Here is a 23267-nt window from a genome sequence, read left to right on the forward strand (position 1 = left end):
TCATTCAAATATGATACATTTCTTTTCATAATATCAATACAAACAGGATATATTGGGTGTCAGTTTTCTAGTAGCCAAAAGCAGATATTAGTTTTGAAGTAATAAATCCTCTTTTATTGTGAAGTAGTAAGAACTGACGATGCTAGAGTCAGAGATAACACAGTGTGGAGCTGGAGGAACACAGCAGGCCAGGCAGCATCAGAGGAGCAGGAAAGTTGATGTTTCGGGTCGGGACCCTTCTTCAGAGAAAAAAAGTCTCTTTTATTGTAAGGTTCAGCTCCATCACTCCAGCTTCGTCATTGACTTCCAGACAGTGTTTCACTCAACCTACTCAATATCAGGATGCAGATGATCCAGAACATTCTCAAAGCAACTGTTGACAGACTGAAACTACTCCCACAATAACTTACTTTGACTTCATCAATGTTTGACTCAGAGTAAGCCTGAGCCATCAAGCCTTTGTTGACTGCTTGATTTTGAGCCTTCCATCTTCTCACCTAATCTGTTATCAAACTTTATTCTTGGAATCTCAGAGATGTTACCTGCCTTGACCTTGCCTTGACTTGACTTTCCTGTAATGTTCACTCCTTGTCCACCAGCTTGTACTGTGGCCTCCAACACCATGAGGTATAGAAGGAATGCTGTAGACATATACATTGTAGTTAAATACCGTTAACAGAGATTTTATTGCATTGTGTGGTGTAGATTTTCTGTGTAACAATGTTTTACTATTATAGGTGTTGTCTGGAGGTTGCCTTACAAAGCATGGTTGTATACTCCAACAAAAGAACTGCACTTAACAACAGAAGTGAATTATGAGACCAAGTGCGCTACTTTACAAAAAGAAAAAGTTAAAAATCATACTACAAAATCAGTGATTACAACAACCAATGGAGCAGCAAGACACAAAACATCAAATTCCGTCTGGAGTCAGTGTGTGTTGGTGGGACAAAATATAAAAGGACTAATTCATTCTAATCTATGGGATGTTTTTCTGGTAAGGTTCCTTATGGCTCTAGCTAATCTTCTGTACTACAGCAATTTTTTTCTTGCAGTTGAAGAAAGATTTAACGCACCACCCAGACTAATAGGATATCTCATCAGCTACGGTGGAATAATTGGAGCTCTATCAGGTTTGATAGCTGGCTCTGTCATTGGACTCTATAATCGCAAAGTGATCTTACTGCTGTTACATTCAGGCATCCTCACGTGTTGCACGATGGTGATGTACTCGGTTGCATCGTCCATACAGGTAGTTGTACTGTGCTCAACTGTTTTAGGGTTCTCAACCACTATTGGCCGTGTGTGCATCACCGACATGGAACTGAGCCAAGGTGGGCAACAGGCCAGAGGTACTATGATAGGAGCCGGACAATCAGTCACAGCTGTTGCACGTATACTTGCCCCGTTGTTTTCTGGGATTGTTCAGGAATTCAGTGTGTGCGGTCCCCCAAGACTCGGTGCTGCCTTAGCTTTACTGGCCATCCTCCTTATGGCCTCTATACATTCGAAACTCAATAAAACCACAGAGGCCAAAGTGAAATTACATTAAGGGATTGCAGAAGTTACCATGAAGTAATGTGACTTTTTTGATGAAATATATCAAAAAAAGTTGTAATATTGTGTTTACTTTCTAAAATTGGATGATCATTTTATTCCTTGTTTTCCTTGATATAAAGCGTTTACTCTTTGTTGCACTCTACTTCCATAAATGTTAGTGTCTGTCTGCTACCTGTTGGGTAGGAGTTTTGATAGCAAATGTAGCAAGCAGTGTACCCATGATGGGAAGAACAGATAATCCTAAATAAAAACAAAGTGCTGGAGAAATTCAGCAGGTCTGGCAGCATCTGTGGACAGAGAAACAGAGTTTCAAGTCCAACATGACTCTTCTTCAATTTGTTCAAATCCTGGCCACATGTTCTTCACCACTACCCACCTCACTGCCAAGTCCCACTTTAATTTGGTCAGAGGTGGGGATGCTTCCTGCTTTTACCCTCTGTAAACTTCAGGAGGCTTGTTTTGGTGTCTTAGTTATTGCTTTATCTCATCAGAAAACTCAGCAGAGACCTAGGAATCAAACTGTTAATATCATGACTTCAGTCACTAAATTGCACACCACGTAAGTTCTCTGAGTCACTCAGCAGAAGGGAGATTCCCCCACAAACAGTCCAAAGATACACACACAATGAGAGGTGTGGGGGTGGACTAAGTGAAATGCCTGCCCTGGTGCTCCAGCACCTTGTCCCAGGTGTTTAAATAAAAGATTAAAGCAAAAAAAAAACCTCCAGCCCATAATCCTCAGCTCCTCCACACACTTTTCAAGCCTTATTCATGCCAAACTATGCCACACCTTGATCCTACCTACTCCTGTAGCCCTTTATAGTCCCTATGTCAACGTATTGCCAAGCACCCTCTGCCATCATAGTGCCTGCCAATTCACCCAGTATTAAGAATGGGCAGACTACGTACTGAAAATAAATAATATTCTTGAGCATCCATTGATGAAAAAGTTTTTAAAAACTGATCAATTTCAATAATAACTTTCACTTTATTTAACTTCCCTTAACCCTTATGAAAATAGGTATTTGTGTTTTATAAAATCTCAGATCATATACTTTGTAAGCACATAGATCCATCAAACTATGAACTAGCTGGCATACCACTGTGATAATGATTAGTCTTGAAATCAGTCATACGGCATTAATCGTCTAATGAAGATCATCTGGTTTATGTCAAAAGATAGGGCGTACTATTTCACTTCACTTCAGACAGTTTTTCAAATATTTACAGGGAAGATTTAAATTTCTTGATAACTTATTTGAGAACACCCTTCACAGCAACAATTAGCTTGGCAATTCCAACAAGTTTGTTCAATATTTATCCAAAGGACACTGACCCTCTCCTAAAGGACACCTGACTCCTCCCAATGGTGTCTTGGAACCATAACCAAAAGGATTCTGTACCTCTCCAGAAGGGTATCCTACTTCTCCAAAGAACTCTGGTAAATTTATCCCTTTTCTTGACACATCTGAAGTAAACCAGTCATGTTTTGGACATCCTTCAAACGAAAACAGGCTCTGATTGAAGATAGCTGCACTTTAACGTGTGCATTTGCATGTATGAACCATAAGCGTGCAAAGTACAACCCACCACAGCCTGGCTTCAGGGCTGGGACATCTGGATTCATGCCTCTGATGCTATTTTGGTTAAGCCAGGGATCTATCCATTTGCAAAAATTCTGTGCTTATTCTGGTTACCTAATAACCAAGCCAGCAGCGTACGCTCTGTATCACTTCTATCTGTCAGTGAATGCATGATAAAGACAGATGATAGATAAAGACATTCAAAGAGCTTCTGACAATCAGCTTATAATTGAAGAACATATATGAAGGGAAGATACTCAAGCACACATTGCTTGCAAAACTATATCTCAGCAAGAGTCATTGCTCTTAGTAGACAGAAATTTGCACAATGAATATTTATTACTTTATGATATATTTGAATTTTATGTATTGTCTGTACTTCGTGTATTTATAAAATGGCAACAACTGTGTTAGTTTTATGTTGTAACATATGTATGAGAAATACACTTATTGTGCCAACACCATCTTTCTAAACCGAAGAACAAACCTTCTTTCAAAGCATTTGTTAGTCATTGGGTTAGTCTTTTTGAGAAGAGTAATCACTGTTGTATAAATAAGGTGGTTCTTTTGGCGATGTATTCCAAGGTATCACCCACTTTACAAATCTTATTCTATATCTTCTCATTTTCAATGTCTCTGCTCACTATCTCTTCAACCACACGACATCTCAATTAACTATGTTTACCATCCCAATTCTGGCCTTGCTGTTGTATAGTTCCTCAGCCCTGCTAACACTGGGCCTAAGACATTGGTACCTACCCAACCAACCATCCCCTCCCTTAACCCCAACATTTCCTGAGATTTGACCTTCTGCTTGCTTACACCTAAACTGCTCATTTTGACTACCTTTTGCCACTCACTGTCCACTGCCCTGTACACGCCTGTGTAATGTTTCTCTAGACTGTTTATCCATCTCTGACAAAATTGTAACTGATCATTTTTTTTCTTAACAGTTCATCAGAACTTTGTTTCCTTGTCCTGTCATCACCAGAAACTTTCTCCCTATTGGTCTCGCACCTTACTACTTACCTTAGACCACGGTGGCACGGTGGCTCAGTGGTTAGCGCCAGGGACCCGGTTCGATTCCAGCCTCGGGCAACTGTGTGTCTGGAGTTTGCACATTCTCTCCATGTCTGAATAAGCACCCTCCGGGTGCTCTGGTTTCCTCCCACAGTCGAAAGATGTGCAGATTACGTGGATTGGCCGTGCTAAATTGCCTGTAGTATCTAGGGTGGAAAATGCAGGGATGGGGCGGGTGGTAGGTCTGGGTGGGATGCTCTTCAGAGGGTTGGTGTGGACTCGATGGGCTGAATGGCCTGCCTCCACTCTGTAGGGATTCTATGATATATCCTTCTACCTTGAGCAAACTCATCTTGCCACCATTGTTATAGAGTCAAAGAGTCATACAGCATGGAAACAAACCCTTCCATTCAACCAGACCATGCCAAACATAATCCCAAAATAAACCAGTCCCATTTGCCTGCTCCTGGCCCATATTCCTCCAAACCTTTCTTATTCATGTACTTATCTAGGTGTCTTTTAAACATTGTAACTGTGCCCGCAATACCACTTCCTCAGGAAATTCATTCCACATGCGAACTACCCATTGAATTAAAAAAATTACCCCTCGTGTCTTTCTAAAATCTCTCTTCTCTAACCTTAAAAATATGCTCCCTAGTCTTGAAATCCCCCATCCTAGGGAAAAGACACCTACCATTAATCCTATCATGATTTTATAAACCTCTATAAGGTCACCTCTCAACCTCCTGCATCCTGTAACCTCCTTCCTTTACCCCTCAGTTTCCCAGACAACTGCAGCTGCTCAATGTTCCCATGCTGTCTGTATTTCTGACTCCACTCTCTGTACATTACCCCTTTTCTTTCTGCCCCCTCCACCACTGTATCATAATTCCATCAGATCCCACTTAGTCACTGATCAAGTCATATCACACTTGTTCTGGCCAATGTTTTGTTCCTCAGTCAGCATCATAATCAAGCTATTTGGTCATTATCACATTGCTATACATAAATGTACAGTGTAGCTACATTCTCTATTTTGGAGGGGTGGTGTTGCTTGGTCAGCTCAGTTGACAAGACAGATATCACATTGGATCAAATTAATATCCACAGCACAGTTCAATCCCTGTTCTGGCTGTGGTAGATTCAAGGCTTGTCTTCCTCACCTATCGAATGAAAACCATAGTATTCTGCTGTGGTCATGAAGAGCATTGAATAAATCCACGGCATTCATTTTGTATTTTAAAATATCTATCACATCTGTAATAGATGAAAAACACTGTTTCCTTTAATTATAAAGGATCATAGTTGTTTTTGATTTAGTTTTTTTTTAAAGGTTAAGATGTTTTCAAAATAACCACTTTGGCGTGTAACTAAAGGTTACACTGGAAATTTTCCACAGTTTTCACTGCAATCCCTAAAGCAGAAAGATAGACCACCTGTTCAAGTATTTTCACTCTGAGGATAGTCAGAGTCAACAATGTGGCAAATGAAGTGTAAAGTGAATCAGCTGAGATCATTCAATTTGTTAATACGTGTAGATCCATTGTTATTTTATAAAAGTATCAACTGTTGATGTTCAGAGAAACGTGGGTATAAACTTGCACAAGGAAAGCAATATTAATATGCAGAGGCAGCCAGCAATTGGATAAGTAATTGGCATGTTAGCAAGACAACCTGAGCACAAAAATGTGGAAGTCTTGCTACAATTCATACAGAGCTTTGGTGACAACTGAAGAAGTGTTGCGTGCAGCTTAGGTCTCTACTTATAAAAGCATATCATTGCCTTGGAGGAGGGAGAGTAAAGGTTCACTAAGTTCATTCCTGATGTGAAATGATTGCCCTCTGATGATAAACCGAGCAAATTGGGCTATCTATGGACTTCGAAGGTTTGAAACTTTACCTCATTGAAACATGCAAGCTTCTGAAAAGGTTAGATGCCAGTTGTTTTCATTTTTCTGGGTAGTCTTAAACGTAGCCATGGACCAAGTAGAAGAGTTCACTTTTTTAGGATTAGGATGGGAAGGAATATGAATTTTTGGAATTGTGTACTTCAGAAGATTGCAGATGCTCCAATTGTTGAGTATATTCAAGGTTGGAGTGAAAGCTTTGTAGTCTCTCGGAAATCAAGGTATATTGAGAGTGGAAGGGAAACTGAACTTGAAGCAGATAATCAGCCCTGATCTTATTGAATGAAAGTAAAGGGTCAGAAGATTTTGCTATGTCCTTTCATAAATTTCCAATCGCTGAATTTTTATTGAATTCTATTGTCTTAGGGGCAAAAGTGCATTGGCACTATACTTAATTTTATTTTCACAAAATGGCAGGTCTTACCCAAGCTATTTGTATTTCTTATCCTTGTAAGAGGTAAAGTTGCCATGGTTCTACTGGTCCATAGGGCTGCTGTCATGTTAGAGAGAGACAACTGGTGATGCAAAAACAGAAATTGCAGTTCTGGTAGCATTTGTGGAGAGAAATCAGAGTTAATATTTTGGGTTGGGTGACCATGGTGGTGGTTTAATATGAGGGTCACCACACCTTAGGCAAGAGGAGAGGTTGAGATGGAGAGTCCTTCATAGTGACCTCAGCCAGTGCAGGAATTGAACCCATGCTGTTGGCATCACAAACCAGCCATCCAACCAAGTGAGCTAACGTTGTTCAATATTGGTCAGACCACTATATAGTAATGTTTACAAAAGAAATGTGAAAAGACTAGTTGTTTGACAATTGTTCTCTAAATATTCTCAAGTAATATTTAATTCTTGTAAAATTTGGTTTTCAGTTTTATCTGCAAATGTTATGTAAGTTATTGGTACGTGCATTGGTGCTAATAAAATTGATATCCTAATAAACTGTAAATTTTTGGGATGTATATGAAAGACTCAGTGGTTTATTGCCCACCCTTAATTGTTGTGAAAAAGTTGAGGACCTTCTCCTTGAACTTTATATTCTTGTGAAGATGCTGCTCCCACAAACTTATACAGTGTATAATTACAGCATTTTTAACTAGAGATAATGGATGAATGCCAACATTGTCCAAATCAGAGAAAGCGGATGTATTGTCATGATACTGTTGCTCTTGATGTTCAATGTCATAGAAGAATAGAATCATAGAATCATTACAGGGTGAAAGCAGGCCATTTGCCCCTTCGAGTCCACACCAACCCTCTGAAGAGCATCTCACCCAATCCCTGTAACCCTGCATTTCCAGTGGCTAATCCACCTAACCATCCCTGGATACTATGGGCAATTTCCCATGGCCAATCCACCTAACCTGCACATCTTTGCACTGTGGGGGAACACAGGAGTACCCAGAGGAAACCCATGCAGACGCTGGGAGAATGTGCAAACTCCACACAGACAGTCACCCAAGGCTGGAATTGAACCTGGGTCCCTGGTGCTGTGAGGCAGCAGTGCTAACCACAGAGTCCTGAATGATGAGTGCATTACATATTGCTAGTACATTCTACACAGGCAGGGGTAAAAGAAATCAAATTGTATTGACTCAACCACAGTATTTTCAAAGGAGTTACAGAATTTAAATATTATATACTTGCAGTGAATATTCCCAATGAGCATGCAGCACGGGAAAAGGCATTGAAAATAAAACAATTAAAAATAGATGGCCCAAGGGTGCAACTGTAAGGAATCCCCGTTGTGATTTTCTGGAGAAGCAATGGTCAATCTATGATAATTATCGCCACTTCCCTGTGTGTGAAATAGGATTCCAATCGCTGCAGAATTTTCTTATTGCTTTGCATGTTAGAGCTGTTTACATTCAATTGCAGCCTTATATTGAAGCTAATTAATACCACACTGCCCCGGTGACTAACCCTTTCCTTATCCACTTTTGTTTATTTGCTCCTCTCTATCCACCTTGTGTCCATTTTTGGACCAAGGTTGTGATGAGGTCAGCTGCCAGATGGTTGTGGTTAAATTTTAAATGTGCATCAGTCAGCCTGGTATTGATGAGTAACAGGTACTTGCTTGTACTATTGATTACTCCTTCCATTGCATTGCTGACTTAAGCAGGCCAATGGCATGGTAGTTGGCTGCATTAAATTTGACCTGATACCCAGGCAATTTTCCATGTCATTTACATAACTGTCACTATTATAGTTGTGCTAGAAGAGCATAGCTGGTGAACCTAGAGAGTTTAGATGTGCAGATTATCAGCATTAGTTCCGTGCTCTTGTGGCACAGTACCAGTATCCCTACTCTGAGCCAGGAAGCCTGGGTTCAAGTCCAATCTGCTCAAGAGGTTTGTAATAACATCTCTGAATAGGTTGATTAGAAAGGACTCCTAGCCCTTTCTGTGTTGAACATATTCAGCTACTTCTCAACATTGTCCTTGAATGATAGGGATTGTAGCAGTCAGCAACAGCTAGATATTACCAGACCTACTGGGTTTCTTCATCAATTTTTGTTTTTTTCAGATCACCAGAATGCACAATTCTTTGTTTTACACACTGCTTTTGTCTGAAGAAGCTCACCACTACTTCAGCTTTATCTCTCTCACTCACAATGTGTTTTGAGGAAGGGGTTGTTCCTTTCATTACGCATCTGGTTGTCCACAACAATTTTCAAATGCATGTCAGAAGGTTTGCAAAATGCATCAGTGTTGTAGCATATCGTCTTTATTTTAGTCCAAAGTTCAAAGGGGACAAGGAAGCAGTGGTTTGGTCCCTATCCTGGGACCAGAAGGCCCAGGTTAAGTCTGAGCTGCTGCAGGGGTGTCATAATATGCCCAAAAAGTTGATGGTTGAATTACATTTTTTTTAATTATTTTTCATCAAACAGATAGCTGTTAAAAGTTGAATTTCCTGCTTGTTCAGGAGTCAGGCTGTGATCTGAATGCTGAGTGGGTGGTCACTATGCAACAGAAACTACTGGATCTTTTGAGGCTTGTGCTTAACAAACCACTAAAATTAATGGCCCCAGTAGCCATTACCTCAAAGTCACATGTACAGATTCCATGAAAGGGCTTGTGACACGGTGGTAATTTTCATATCTTTGAATCAGAAGGCCTGAGTTCAAGTCTCACCTGCTCCAGACGGGTCATAACGCATCTGAACAGACTGATTTAAAATTATCCGCATCCCCGGTTAAATACTACAGGCTGGAAAATAAACAAAGTTTCAGAATTACTCTGAGAAGTTCCAGTGCCAGCAAACTGGCAGAAAAAGGAAATAGCTTTAAAATGAATTTATTTTTAATGAATACATTCACATTGATATTACAAAGACAGACAAACTAATAACTGAAATGTAGATTACAGCTTTGTTACACAGATGATTAATAACAATTGCCATTCACTGAACATTTTTATTAACACAAAATTCAGTTAATATTTTTTGGTTAATTACTTATCAAACATGACAATCAACCTGCAACATGGAGCAAATACTCCTCTAAAGAGGAAATATTAGCAAATGATTGTTGTCTGTTAAAGCTTAATTTCAACATTAAACAGAAGTCCTTGTTTTATTCAGTTCTGAGATGTCAGCATCACTGACTGGGCCAGCATTTATTGTCTTTCTTAGTTGCCTCAATGTGGTGGTGGTGAGCTGCCTTCTTGAACCACCACAGTCCATGTGCTGCTGCTAGACCCACAATGGCACGCAGGGAATTCCAGGCATCACTAGACCCCAGATGTCATTAAGCAGGGCTTTGCACTGTTGATATTTTTGACACTGTAATTTCCTGTGTCTAAGTCGATACCAGATTCTCAGTCCTTTTCCACTCCCTTTTTCCTTTCTAGCAGTAGACACAACTGAATAGCTTGCTAGGCCATATCAGAGGGCAGTTCAGAGTCTGTGGATGTTGAGTCAGATATAGGCCAGAACAGGTTAAGGGCAGCAATTTTCTTCCCTAAAGGAGATTAGGGAATCAGATGTGTTTTTATCAACATTAGACTCTTAGTTCCAGATTTTTATTGAATCCAAATTCCACCAAAATGGGATTTGAACTTGGGTCTGTGGATTCATAGTTAAGCAATAATTCCAGACACTATCACCTTCCCCACAAGGCCGAATGGTAAAAAGCATTTCAAATCTGGCAGGACATATGCAGAAGCAAGTTTGAGCTACAGACTTCATATGATACAAACAATACTTGAACAGTTACAGACTGCATTAAATCTCAGAGGGTTTAGCCTGACAGTGAATGGCCATTGGAGGCTCCAAGAGTAAAGGTGAAATCCCTGGTGGGCAAGGGAAAACTTCAAAGACAAACTATGCATTGCCAGACTTGAAAAGCTGGAATTAAGTGAAGCATTTGAAGCTCATATTGCATGTCATTGCCATAGCTGGTGGACACTATGACGCAGTTATAGGGTCACAGAAACAAGCTAAAGGACTAATAAGGTTGCAAAATAAAAATGCTGGCAATCTATTAGTTAAGACAACAGGAAGCATTTACTTAAACTGCAGACAGTCGGACTTATCCAGGAAAATACTGTAATTACGCAACCTGTCAGTCTCTCTGCTTCATGCTGCCATTTAATCAAAATGGTGCACCATAAAGGAATAGTATATACTGCCTGTAAATTGTTGGGACAAAATCATGTGCATGTCCACCAGGCATTTCAACTTCACTCATGGAACCTCCAATGGCTGTTCACTGTCATACCGAACCTCCCTCTGAGATTATCTACACCTCACACAATCTGTCCAAATGTTGCTTTTACGTCATGCCTCACACTTGCTTATGCGTGTGCTTTCTACCATCGACTAGATTTGGCCTTGTGGAATCTTGCAATGAGTTTCTCATCTGAAGGGAGCTTGAAAGTTCATCTCTTTCAGCCTGCACAAGCAACTTCCGCTGTTAGTCACATGATGAGATGGTGCCCACTGCTGGCACCATGTTGCATGATGGATCCTCACTAGCCTTCAGCTCGTTGAAAAATCCATCTTGGGGATTTTGTGTTCTTACAAACATCAGAACTTTAATCACTGTGCATGGATTGAAAGAATCAACAAGGATAAACTGCTACACACAAAGGGATCAGCAATAACTGTCTGGAATAAGCTGTTAAGGGACAAAGACAAGCTGTTACATCAGGAATTGAAAGCAAATTAGCCAAGCCTGGGAAAAGGAGGAGTTGAGGGTACATAAACAAAACTGCTTTGACACCTGCTTTATAACCAACTGCCCTGTAGAAGAATTTAAGGAGTTAATTGCAAATCAGGTTGGGTCTTCAAACAGATAGTTAAGGCTAAATGTAACAAGGAATAGAGGAGTTACTTCTGATAAGGAAGTAAGCTGCAGACTCAAGGGTAATCATAAAAGTAATCAATATTGAAATTGTAGCTAAATTCCACCATTAATTGGCAAATAGACAAATTGAATTGTGGGGTTTAACTTATTTCCTTAAGGGATTTTCTTTTGTTTGCTACATGCAATAAAGTTTAAATCATTGTTTTAGTATTTGATCGTGTGAGATTTCTTAATAAGCAGCCATGGTGATTTACCCACACTAATTTGATGCTACCATCCTTTTCCTGGCATAGATCTATAGCATCTGGCTGCTTTAGTATGGTAGAGGAAAGCAACTTGGTAGTCTGAGAAGACGCTCTTGCCTTCAGTAAGATAACGGTTTGATGGAATGATAGCAACTTGGCACAAGTTACACTTGGCTTGGTAGTTTTTGTAACAATGTCTGTGAGGGAGACCTCAATGTTTGTTGTTACTCCTTAAGTCTCCAAAGCTCTTCTCCTACCAAGTCCATATGAATAGTTTGGATGGGACTTAACTTAAAGGGTTAATACTGAGGAGTGCATTCAGAGCCTAGCACACTTTAATGCAATGGGATCGCAAAGTACTGTATGATGCTGAAAGGATATTAAATTGAGGAACAATCCAGTTGAGCAAAGTGGAGATACACAACAGTGTATGAGAAGACAATGGTCATAATATTGCCTGAAGAATTCTAATTAGTGTGTTTGTGTTGAAGAGAGCTCAGATTATCCTTCATTACCTCAGGCCAGCACCTTCATAGTCAACAATGGTTCACTCGGAAGCCCTTCTCTCCAAGTTAAAAGGCTGTGGGTTTATATCCCATTTATAAACCAGAGTACAAAAATCCAGGCTGCCTCTCAAGTGCAGTTACTGAGAGATTGGTGCACTACTGAAAGGTGCTATCTTTTTATTGAAACATTCATTTAGAGCCCTGCTTTCTCACAGGTATTAAAGTGCCAAAACTCTTGCCCCTCTTAAAAAGCTGCTATCACAATATCCTGGTTGATATTTGTTACGCAATTAATAGGAATAAAAAACAACCTAGTCATCATCACATTGCTATTTATAGGAGCTTACTATGGGCAAAATGGCTGCAGTATTTCTGACATGACACTATAATTAGCATAAAAGTACCTTGTTGACTGTAAAGCACTTTGGAATGTCCAGAGATCACAAAAGATGCACATCTTTATTTCTTTATTTGTTAAAAAGCAACATTTCAGTTGAAAATTAAAACCAAGAACCAGTTCTTCAAAGTAAATATCACCAGACAGGTGAAGACGCACCACATTTTCACTGGTGCTTGCAAAGCATCCTATGCTATTTTAATAATTAGTAGTGTCAACAAGTACACAAAGACTGAGGCTGTCTTGACAAAATAAAAAGCAATTTGGATTAAGTTAGGAGCAAAAATCCATGTCCATTTAATTCCTAAACCCTTCATGAATGTCTTTCAATTCATGTTAAATTACTTAAGACAAATAAGTGATTTGGTTTCTGAAGGTCTGGTGCACAGGATATAAACATGTCGTCTCTCTGTGGAATCACATTGGTTTTCTTATCAAAGAATCGTTAACTTCAGCATCTTCCTCATGCGCACTTTCTGCTCTCCAGTTATTTGGTGAAAATTCCACAAATCCTTGCCTACTCCTTCTGCATTCATTATAATGAATGTCCAGATTATCAAATCTTGTCCTTGGCATAAGTGCAGGTTTTCTTCTGCTATCGTTTCTGCTGCCTGCTCCACCACCATCATAACCAAAAGAAATAGGCTTTTGACTTCTACCTTTCTCCAGGTGAACTTCATTCCTCCGCTCCATTCCACATGGCTCTTGATGGCGAGGTGGTGGTCCCATTCTGGATTGCAAAATATTATCTAACTGCAAGGAATCAGTTTCTAAATTGCTGTCTTCTCCCACTGAAGAAAAGAAGAGTACAATATAAATTCTCAATCATTTAAAACTTCATTCTTACATTATAATTTAGACATAATTTTAAAAAGATTGTATTTGGAGAATGCATTTAAGAAACAGAAATGAAGTACATCATAGACCAGATTTTGCATGATAAATAACTGGCCCGTCCAGGGTTTTCTGTGTAAAGATAACATTTTTTAAAAAATGATCTATTTATGATCGTGGACTGAAATGGGTAAAGGATTTAATACAAACCAAGAACTATGGATAAGATTACTGCACTTTTTAAGAGCAAGTTACATGACACTAATTGTAAGGTGTGTTTTTTTTTGAAACTGCTGCTTGTTCAAGTGATGGGGAGAGGTTACGACAGTCAAGATGGAGTCAGGGCATGTATGCGAAGGGAGACTCGGGTAGACCACAAGATCGATGTGTGGTGTGGCGACCAGGTGTCAATGACCAAGGCTTTCTGCTGAGATGAGCTCTCAATAGCTGAACAGCTTGTGGGTTGTGAATGTTGGGTCAGAAGACGCTGAACCATCAGAAGGGAACAAGATGTTCTTTCTTCTTTAGAAAATAGCCATCGCAAGCCTGAAGAAAACCAATTTATTTCCAATCAGCTAGAGACTCTAACTGTGAACTAATCCTCCTATGCCTCCTGCAAGTAACTGAAAGTACCTGAAAAAGGAAGGTCGAGGAGAGCAAATCCTGATAAGAGAAAAAGAATCATCTCAGTGGTCAGGGACCATTGAAACACCTTTGAAGGGGGAGAATCAAAAATTCAATTGAAAAGGACAAAAAGATGCAGTAGTCTCAAGGCCTCCCATGATTTTTATAAGTCACTAGTTGAGTGTGTGCATGTGTAAGCTGTGTGGCCAAACCTCAACTGTATCATGTGACAGCTGAGCACAGGAGGAGGTGCAGGAGCTCTGACTGGTAACAGTTTAAAATGCAGTAACCTGACAGGGTACTGATCATGCCTTGAGGCTTGTGCACACTCGGGTACTGAGATGATTGGTTTAACAGTATTAACTATTTAGGTCCTATTGGGCAGTATGTGTAACTACTAGTAACAGTTTTTGTATAAAAATCTCTGCATTTTATTGTTACTTGTGCATCATCTTCACAGAAGAAGTGCTTGAATAAAACTGGTAAAACCCAGGTTTGAGTCATGTCTGACCTTTGATCGCAGAGGAGTTTGAATTCCGGACAATTTCCCTTTCTTTGTTTTGCATTAATCAATTCCCTGAATAACTCGGAGAACCAACACTAGTTTTTGTTATGGTAATACTTGTAGAAATTCTTACTGTTTTTATATCATTAGCTAGCTTCCTTTCATATCGGTTTTCTGCTTCTTTACTGTCATTTTAGTTATTTTTTGCTGATTCTTCAAGTCTGCCCAATGCTCTCACCTACCATTAATCTTTGCAGATTTCTACAGTATTTTATTCAATTTAATACTGTCCTTAACTTAATTGTTGAGCTACAGATGATGCACCCTTCTCAAACAGCCTCTTTTTCTCACTGGGATAAAATCTTTGCCGAGAATATTCAGTATCCCCTCAGATGTCTGCCACAGGAACTCAACTCGCCTACCTTTTACTCTAGCTTTGCATTTCACCTTGTTCAGCTCTGCCTTCATACCATCACTGTTAACTTTACTTAGCTTTCAAACATTAGTCATGCACCCACACTTCTCCCTTTCAAAATGGACATGAGTTCAATCATGTTGTGATCACTTTCACTTAGAGTTACCTTTACTAGGAGCTTTTTAATGAATCCTGCTCACTTCACACTACCAGGTCCAGAAGTAACTACTGCCCATTGGCTCTAGAATGTACTGCTCTAAGAGATTGTCCCAAAATGCTACAAACTACTTTTCCAGCCTATCTCTGCTAATTCGATTCTCTCAATTGCCATGTAGATTAAAGTCACCCATTAGTATTACAAATTGTTTCTTACATGCCTAATTTTCTTCTTACTGCATGCCCTGTCTTATAGTATAACTACTGTTAAGGAGCCTATAAACAACTTCTACAAGTGACCTTTGCTATTTCTCATCTGCACCCCCAAATGATCGTATATCACGATCTTTCAAGTTAAGCTAAGATCTCAGTAATGAACGAATGCCATCCTTAAATCACCCATGTCACCATCTTTTCCTCACTTTCTGTCATTCTGATTGGTCTGTAGAGTGTTGACCAGTTGTCCTTCAGCTACAGTCCAAAGATGTGCAGGTTAGGTGGATTGGCCATGCTAAATTGCCCATAGTGTTTAGGGATGTGTAGATTAGGTGGGTTATAGGGGGTGGGTCTGGGTGGGATGTCCGAGGATCAGTGTGGACTTATTGGGCCGAAGGGCCTGTTTCCACACTGTAGGGATTCTATGATACTTGTTACCAATTGGATCTCGCATCATATACACTCCCTGGCTCCAGCTTGTCTGCAGTAATTTCTCCCACAACTTGAGCAAGCAACAGTGTAAACAGCATCTTGCAATGAATATACTATTAATTCAACCTTCAGGACTCAGCTTTTGGTCACCTTTCACCCATGACACTGTTTGCCCATCAGGTCATACGTATGTATCTCAAATCTGGGCTAACAATTCATCCCTTTTGTTATAAATGCTGTAAGAAAGACTCATTCATTCTCAAGACCTCAAAACTCAGAGCCCTCATTTTGTTCAGCATTATTTTCCTCTTTCACATCTCTCCTGAGCGACAGTTTGGTATTGATTATAAACTTGTTCATTCATTTCAGAGCCTTATGTCCAGATTTTTAAATCCTTGCATGGGAATGGGAGTATTTGTTACCCAATCTTAATTGCCCTTGAGAAAGTGATAATTCAAAAGAATTTCTGACCTTTTAACATTATTTTTCTGACATCAGGAGTAAATGATGGAAACCGGAATGGTACCATATCCACAACTGCTTTTCCCTTTGCTTGGTTGAACAGTCTAGCATTTTGCAGGCTGCTACATAGTACACCCATCCTCAGAAGTAATAATTACTTCAAAAATTTTAGATATCAGTGCTGTGAATGCAGAGTACACTGGATACCAACATACACCTGATGGCATATACTGCTTATAACTAAGAGTTTTTAAAAAAGGTTTTTCCTATTAAAATGAGTGATCCATTAACTTCCAATGACAACAAACTCTACTTCTCTACCATCTCTATGCTGTAACTGCAGATGCTGGTTTCTCTAATACAAAGTAAAGACACAAAGCTGAAAGTGGCTTATTGTAACGTAGTCAATGTTACCTGTGAAAGCAACGTTTCTTTTTCTGGGCTGAGAAGAAATCCTGGCATTTTGAGGCTGTGAAAATGGACTATTCTTTACAGCACCTGACTGTGGACAAAGAAAGGAACATGTGAGATATGTTTAACGACCATAACCGGGCAGCCTCACAGCACAAGTTCACACTTGCCAAACCACACTGGAGTTATTTTCAAAGATAATCAACATCTGGTGTATTGATTTGATTTGGTCATTGTCACGTGTATCATATTGCAAATTACAGTGAAATATGTTGTATAGTGTTGCCACTCTCTGGCGCCACCTTAAAACACAGAAAAATAAAACAAAACATAGAATATAAAGGCAAAAAGAAAGAAATAATGAAGTGTCCAACTATACAGTCTTTCTTGTTAAGTGTTTGGGCATGGCGGTTAGGAACACTGCTGTTGGAACTAAAGTTGCTACTCTTCAAGGCCAACGCACCTCTACCAACATAACCAGTGCCATCTTGGTACACACCTGATTACAAATCAACAGCAGAAATAAAGGAAGCAAAGCCAAAAGGAAGGAGAAATATCCAGATATGAAAGTCTTATCTCCATGTAAGCACCCAGCCAAGCCACAGTTTGGAGTTTTGCAAGTAGCTGAGTGCTTGCTACTGCTGATGCTACTGCCTGAGATCTCCTCCTACTGGTGCCACAACCGGGTCCTGGAACATGCCTCGGGCAGAACCCATCTTGCTGAAGCAAGAGACTTTAAACAAAAAGGGAGAAAAAGAAACGGCAAAAGCAAAAAGAAAGAAAAACAGGTGGAAGCAAATGAGCTCAGGAGCTCGAACGCAGCGCTGCTACTCAGCCACCATCTTAACTGGATTGGGAAGAAGGCAGGTTAAAACTGGCATTTTCCCCCCTTTCACTCATCACCAATTGCACTGCTAGCAGGGCGAGGGGGAACCAATTGAAACTTCAACTTTGAATTTTTAAAAAAATCCATCCTCAAGTTTATTCATCAAGCCAAAACCCTAACAGCTAGGTAATGTATAAGGGGCTATCCCATGTAAAAATTAAAGCAAATAAATCTCCCCTGTACTGAACGCGAGGTTGAATCAGATGAATAATATACTTTTTTTCCAAAAATGAGAACAAGAGGTGTTTTTGATCTTGCCTCCTACATACTTCCTGCTAATATCCCCTCATTTCTCCCCACATAGCTTATTGTTAGCATTTGGATAAATTTCTCATGTCACTAGAGCACACTTTTCCTCTACCAAAAGGTTTGAAATGTATAGAATCCATAACCATACACTGTGTTTACTTTGTTAAGTTGCTCAATTTTTAATACTATTGCTTAACCAAACTGGTACCAGTATCATACACAGTTTCTGAAAATAATACCGCTCATATGGTGAAAACCAAGCAGTTCAATCTAATAAATTCATGTTCTACATGTAATGCCAAATGAACATACAAAGTGGTGGAAATTTTGGGGAATTACCTGCTGGGCTCTTTTTGTTTTCCGCATACTTTCCCGTAGACTGCCATGTCGTCGTATTAGGATTTCTTTGACCTGATTCTCACTGGCCTCTCTTGGCAGACTGTGTCTGTTGTATGATGGTGTCTGTGATTAAACAATTTTATCGTATATGAACTCAAATATTTATCAATGCAAGTACTGGAAGTGTTTGTCTCAAATGTCACAAGTACATGGAGCAGTGGATATGGCAGCAGCTTGTACAACACACTCCATCCTTTCAGCACTGCTGTAATCTTTCATGAGCTGCATTCAGGAAATGTTGATACGAGATTGCATTTTTTTTCCTGACAAGACACCAATTTTCATGTACTGTAGGAGAAACTTATATTTTCAGCTGGAAGAACAGGCTGTGAAATTCAACATTGCGAGGTGCTTCAAGCTGATATACATAAAGCACATTTAGCTGTAAAAAAACTTTGCTAAGCACTTTTTCCATGAATTGTGTGTTTTCAAGATGTGCACTTTGAACTACAGAAAAGAAATGCTAATCATTCAATGATCAGTTTAAATCTCTATCGAGTCACAGTATCTTGCAATTATCATGCACGGATTATTACGTTTTAAATCCATTAATGATTAATACCAGAGACTTACTTGGAAGAAAACATTTTTAAATGAGTCAGGACACTGTTTTTAAAACGGCTGTAGAAGCCACCAGACCTACAAGTGAACTAAGCTCCAAGAGCAAATTACAAAACAGATGCCTCAACAACATTGCTAAAGAGCTGATTTTCATTAGGGTAGGTGAAGCAGATGATAAACAGACCTTTCATCTGCAGGATTGACCAGAGACAAAAATCTACTGAAACTCATTATAAAAAAAATGAGCTGAGGACTGCCCCACCCCCATTTGTTTCAATGACATCTTGATAACTCTAACAATGATAAATCAAAAGTCCATACTAGATTGCCTCTGATGTGTGCCAATTGCTGTTATATGATTGAAACTCTACCTGGAAGGAGCTAGCATTATAAGCTTGCCTGTTTGTTACAGAAGTCAACATCAAGGTAGTCCACAGGACAGAACAGACAGCTGTTCTTCCAATCTTATAAATTGGAGTACAACACAGAGATGGATAATGTAAAAACAAAATAAATTTCAAATGCAATACCACCACTCTGGAAAAGGACTAATTGTCAATTAAAAGTAACCATCTCCAGGAGATAGCTAGCTTGGCTGCAACCTGATCAGAACTTCAAGACCAACATTAGAACATATAATTATTGACTTCAACTTTCATTCAACTTCTCATTTCTCTCCTAAAAATTGTTCAATTTTCTTGCATGTTCGTATTTCTCTTACTCTCAGGATTGAGGACAGATTTAACCTTTTAATAATGTTTATACTTTTAACTGAGGGAGTCATAATAACAAAACAAGTTCACTACTTGCTACTAAAGAGATACGATTGGCTTGTTTTTTACATAAGTTTGTGCATGAATAAATATATACCAAAACAGAAAAAGCATATCTTTTTAAAAATTCAAACTGTTATTACATCCTCAGGAATGAAAGGGGAAGAACTTATTCCTGCTTCCCCAGATTTGACTGTAACAATTGTACGTGCAACTTAAATTTATCTAGTGGAGTTAACACAGTCGAGCACATTTTTCCATAGATAAATGTCAGCTAATTATTCCACTTGATGGGCTAACAACTTTCAGCCAAGGATAGAAGTATCAGACCATAAGATATAGGAGCAGAATGAGGCCATTCAGCCCACTGTTGAACTACTCCACCATTTGATCATGGCTGATAACTTTCTCAACCCCATTTTCCTACCTTGTCTCCATTACTCTTGCTCCCCTTACCAATCAAGAACCTATCTATCTCTGTCTTAAATACAATCAATGAGTTGGATTCCACAGCAATCTGCAGCAATGAGTTACACAGATTCAGAACCCTCTGGCTGAAGAAATTCCTCCTCATCTCAGGCTCAAAGGGTCATCCCTTCAGTCTGAGCCTGTGCGCATGGGTCCTAGTCTCTCCTACTAGTGGAAGCATCTTATTCACATCCACTCTATCCAGGCCTCTCAGTATTCTGGTAAGTTTCAATGACCCCTCATTCTTCTAAACTCCAACATGTACAGACCCAGAGTCCTCATCCACTCCTCATATGACAAGCCCTGGGATTCCAGCCCTCTTGAAATGAATGTTAACATTGCATTTGCTTTCCGAACTGCCAACTGAATCTGCATGTTAACCTTAGAAGAATCCTGAACTAGGACACCCAAGTCCCTTTGTGCTTCAGATTTCTGCAGCCTTTCCACATTTAGAAAATAGTCTACCAAAGTCCGTAGCCTCATGCTTTCCCACTGTTTCTCATCTGCCACTTCTTTGCCCATATTCCTAGCATGTCCAAGTCCTTCTGCCAGCTCTCCGCTTCCTGAAAACTACCTGTCCCTACACCTATCTTTGTGTCACCTACAAACTTCGCAACCATGCCCTCGGTTCCTTCATCAAGTTTGTTAATGTATAACATGTGAGACCCCTGTGGAACTCTTCTAGTCACTACCTGCCATCCTGAAAAACACCCCTTTATGCCCAATCTCTGCTTTCTGCCAGTCAACCAATCCTCTACCCATGCAAGTACCTTGCCCCTAACTCCATGAGTTCTTGTCTTATTTAGCAGTCCATGTGTGGCAACTTGTCAAAGGCCTTCTAGAAATCCAATTAGATCACCTCCATTGGATCTCATTGGTCTAACTTACTCATTGTCTCCTCAAAAGAATTCTAAACAGATTTGCCAGGAATGACGTCCCCTTGAAAAAGCTGTGTTGACTTGCCCTGTTTTGCCATGCACTTCCGAGTACTACGCAATCTCATCGTTAATAATGTATTTTAAGATCTTTTAAATGAAGTTAGGCTAAATGGCCTATAATCTCCTGTCTTCTGCCTCCCTCCCTTCTTAACAAGGGTGTTACATTAGCAATTTTCCAGTCCTCTAGGACCCTCCCTGACTCCAGTGATTCCTGAAAGATCAGCACCAACGCCTCCACAATCTCCTCAGCTATCTTCTTCAGAACTCTGGGATGCAGTCCATCTGGTTTCAGTGATTCATTCACCTTCAGATCTTTCAGCTTCCACAGCATCTTCTCCTTAGTAATGGCCAATAGACTCATGTCTGGCCCCTGACTCTTCTGACGTTCTGGTATGCTACTGGTGTCTTTCAACGTGAAGACTAAGATTCAGTTCCTCCATCATTTTTGTTCCTAATTACTACTTCTCCAGCCTTATTTTCCAGGAGTCTAATGTCCACTAAAAACAAAAATCCTGCAATCTCCTTTTACATTACCAGGGAGCTTACCCTCATATTTCATTTTCTCTCCCCTTTTTTAGCTCTCCTCTTCTGGTTTTTAAAGGCTTCCCAGTCCTCTGGCTTCCCACTGATCTTCACCACATTGTAATTTTTTTTTTGCTTTTATGCTGTTCCTGACTTCCTCTGGCAGCCATGGTTACTTCATTCACCCCCAGCTTTTAGTGTATTACTTCTTCCTTGGGATGAACTTCTGCTGTGCCTCTGAATTGCACCCAGAAACCCCTGCCATTGATGCTCTACTATCTTCCCTGCCAGGCTCCCCTTCCAAATCAACTCTAGCCAGATCCTTGCTCACGTCTCTCCCTTTCAAACTGCAGGATGCATTTTGTCATATTATGGTCACTGTTCCCTAGCAGGTCCTTCACCTTAAGCTCCCTTAAGCGTCATTATGCGTCACCAAATCTACAATTGCCTGTTCCCTAAAGGGCTGCTCCAAAAAGAAGACCCATCTCATTCACATTCCATTAATTCATTTTCTTGGGATCTGCTACCAGCCAGCTTTTTCCAGTCCACCTACATATTGAAGTCTCTCATGATTATTGTAATACTGCCATTCCTACATGGCTTTACTATCTCCTCATTTATTTTCTTCCCCACATCGTGACGACTGCTAGGAGGCCTACACAACTGACATCAGGGTCTTTATCCTTTGTGGTTCCTCAACTCTACCCACATACATTCTATGCCTTGAACTCTGTCACACTTCTTGGTATCAATTTAATTTCATTTATTACTAACAAGGCAACCCCAAACCCTCTGCCTATCTACCTGCCCTCTTCAAAGGGCCCATATCCTTGGACACTTAGTTTCCAGCCCTGCTCCCCTTATACAGTCACATCTCTGTGATACCCACAACATCATTACTGCCAGTTCAATCTGTGCTACAAGTTCGTCTGCCTTGTTTTGTATACAGTGTGCATTTAAGTACAACATTCTCAGTCTTGTGTTGACTCCCTCTTTCTCATAGTTGTCCGCCTATGTGCTGAAGTTAGATTCCTGAGCCTTTCCATTCTCTATGTCCTATTACTTGTTCTGGAAACTTTAAGAACTTCTGCTAAGCCTTCTCCCCTCCTTTAACCTTTGTCTTAATTTTCCATGCAACTGAACCCTGCTTCACCCTCCCACTATTTAGTTTAAAGCCCTATCCACAGGCCTGTCCACAGACTCCAGTCCCAGCATGATTGAGGTGGAACCAGTCCACTGGAACAGCTCCCTCCTTTCCCCATACTGATGGAAATGTCCCATGAATTAAACCCATTCCTCCCACACTAATCTTTAAACTATGCATTGACTTCTTTAATCTTGTTGATCCTGTGCCAATTTTCTCATGGATCGGGTAGTCATTCGGAGATTACCACCATTTTGGTTCTGCATTGTAATTTATCCCCTAGCCAGTCATGTTCCCTGAACAGAACTGCTGTCCTCTTTCTACTTATGTCATTGGTATACCCCAACAACTGGATCTTGACCCTCCCACTCCAAGTTCATTTGGGCAGCAGAAGAAATATCCTGAACCCAGGCACCAGGCAGGCAACACAGCCATCGGGACTCTCGATCCTGGCCACAGAGAATATTGTTTATTCCCCTGACAATACTATCCCAGAATACAACTACATTTCTCTTTATCTCCCTTCTTTTGAATGGCTCCCTGTACCCCAGTGCTACAATCAGTTTGCTCTTCCTCCCTACAATCCCCACTCTCGTCCACGCAGGAAGCAAGAATCTCAAACCTATTGGATAAGCTCAAGGGCTGAGGATCCTTCAGCACTTCCTCTTGGATCTCTCGACCTTCCTCTCGCAGCAGTGGTCCCTGACCACTGACTGAGCTCCAGGCAGTTACTTTAAGAGGTGTGA

At 40.1% G+C, this 23267-nt stretch overlaps 2 protein-coding genes across 6 annotated transcripts in view; one reads left to right on the forward strand and one right to left on the reverse strand.

Moving 5' to 3' along the window:
* The window catches only part of mfsd9 (major facilitator superfamily domain containing 9), a 41676-nt gene extending 27824 nt beyond the window's left edge, over positions 1–13852 (forward strand). Inside the window, exons 6-7 of one of the 2 annotated variants that reach the window (XM_048598062.1) lie at positions 738–997; positions 13667–13852. In XM_048598062.1, coding sequence (XP_048454019.1) covers positions 738–997; positions 13667–13669 — 263 coding nt within the window. In that variant the 3' untranslated portion in view covers positions 13670–13852. Of the gene's footprint in view, positions 1–737; positions 7033–13666 lie in introns of those variants that run through there. The other variant, XM_048598061.1, reaches the window with a different exon arrangement.
* The window catches only part of slc9a2 (solute carrier family 9 member 2), an 83543-nt gene continuing 72857 nt past the window's right edge, over positions 12582–23267 (reverse strand). For all 4 annotated transcript variants that reach the window (XM_048598059.1, XM_048598058.1, XM_048598056.1 and 1 more), the window contains 3 exons: positions 18056–18178; positions 16585–16672; positions 12582–13317 (listed from right to left, as the gene is read on the reverse strand). In XM_048598059.1, coding sequence (XP_048454016.1) covers positions 12944–13317; positions 16585–16672; positions 18056–18178 — 585 coding nt within the window. In that variant the 3' untranslated portion in view covers positions 12582–12943. The remainder of the gene's footprint in view (positions 13318–16584; positions 16673–18055; positions 18179–23267) is intronic.

This window comes from Rhincodon typus, chromosome 6, assembly GCF_021869965.1.
Source record: "Rhincodon typus isolate 14 chromosome 6, sRhiTyp1.1, whole genome shotgun sequence".
In the NCBI taxonomy this organism is placed as follows: domain Eukaryota; kingdom Metazoa; phylum Chordata; class Chondrichthyes; order Orectolobiformes; family Rhincodontidae; genus Rhincodon; species Rhincodon typus.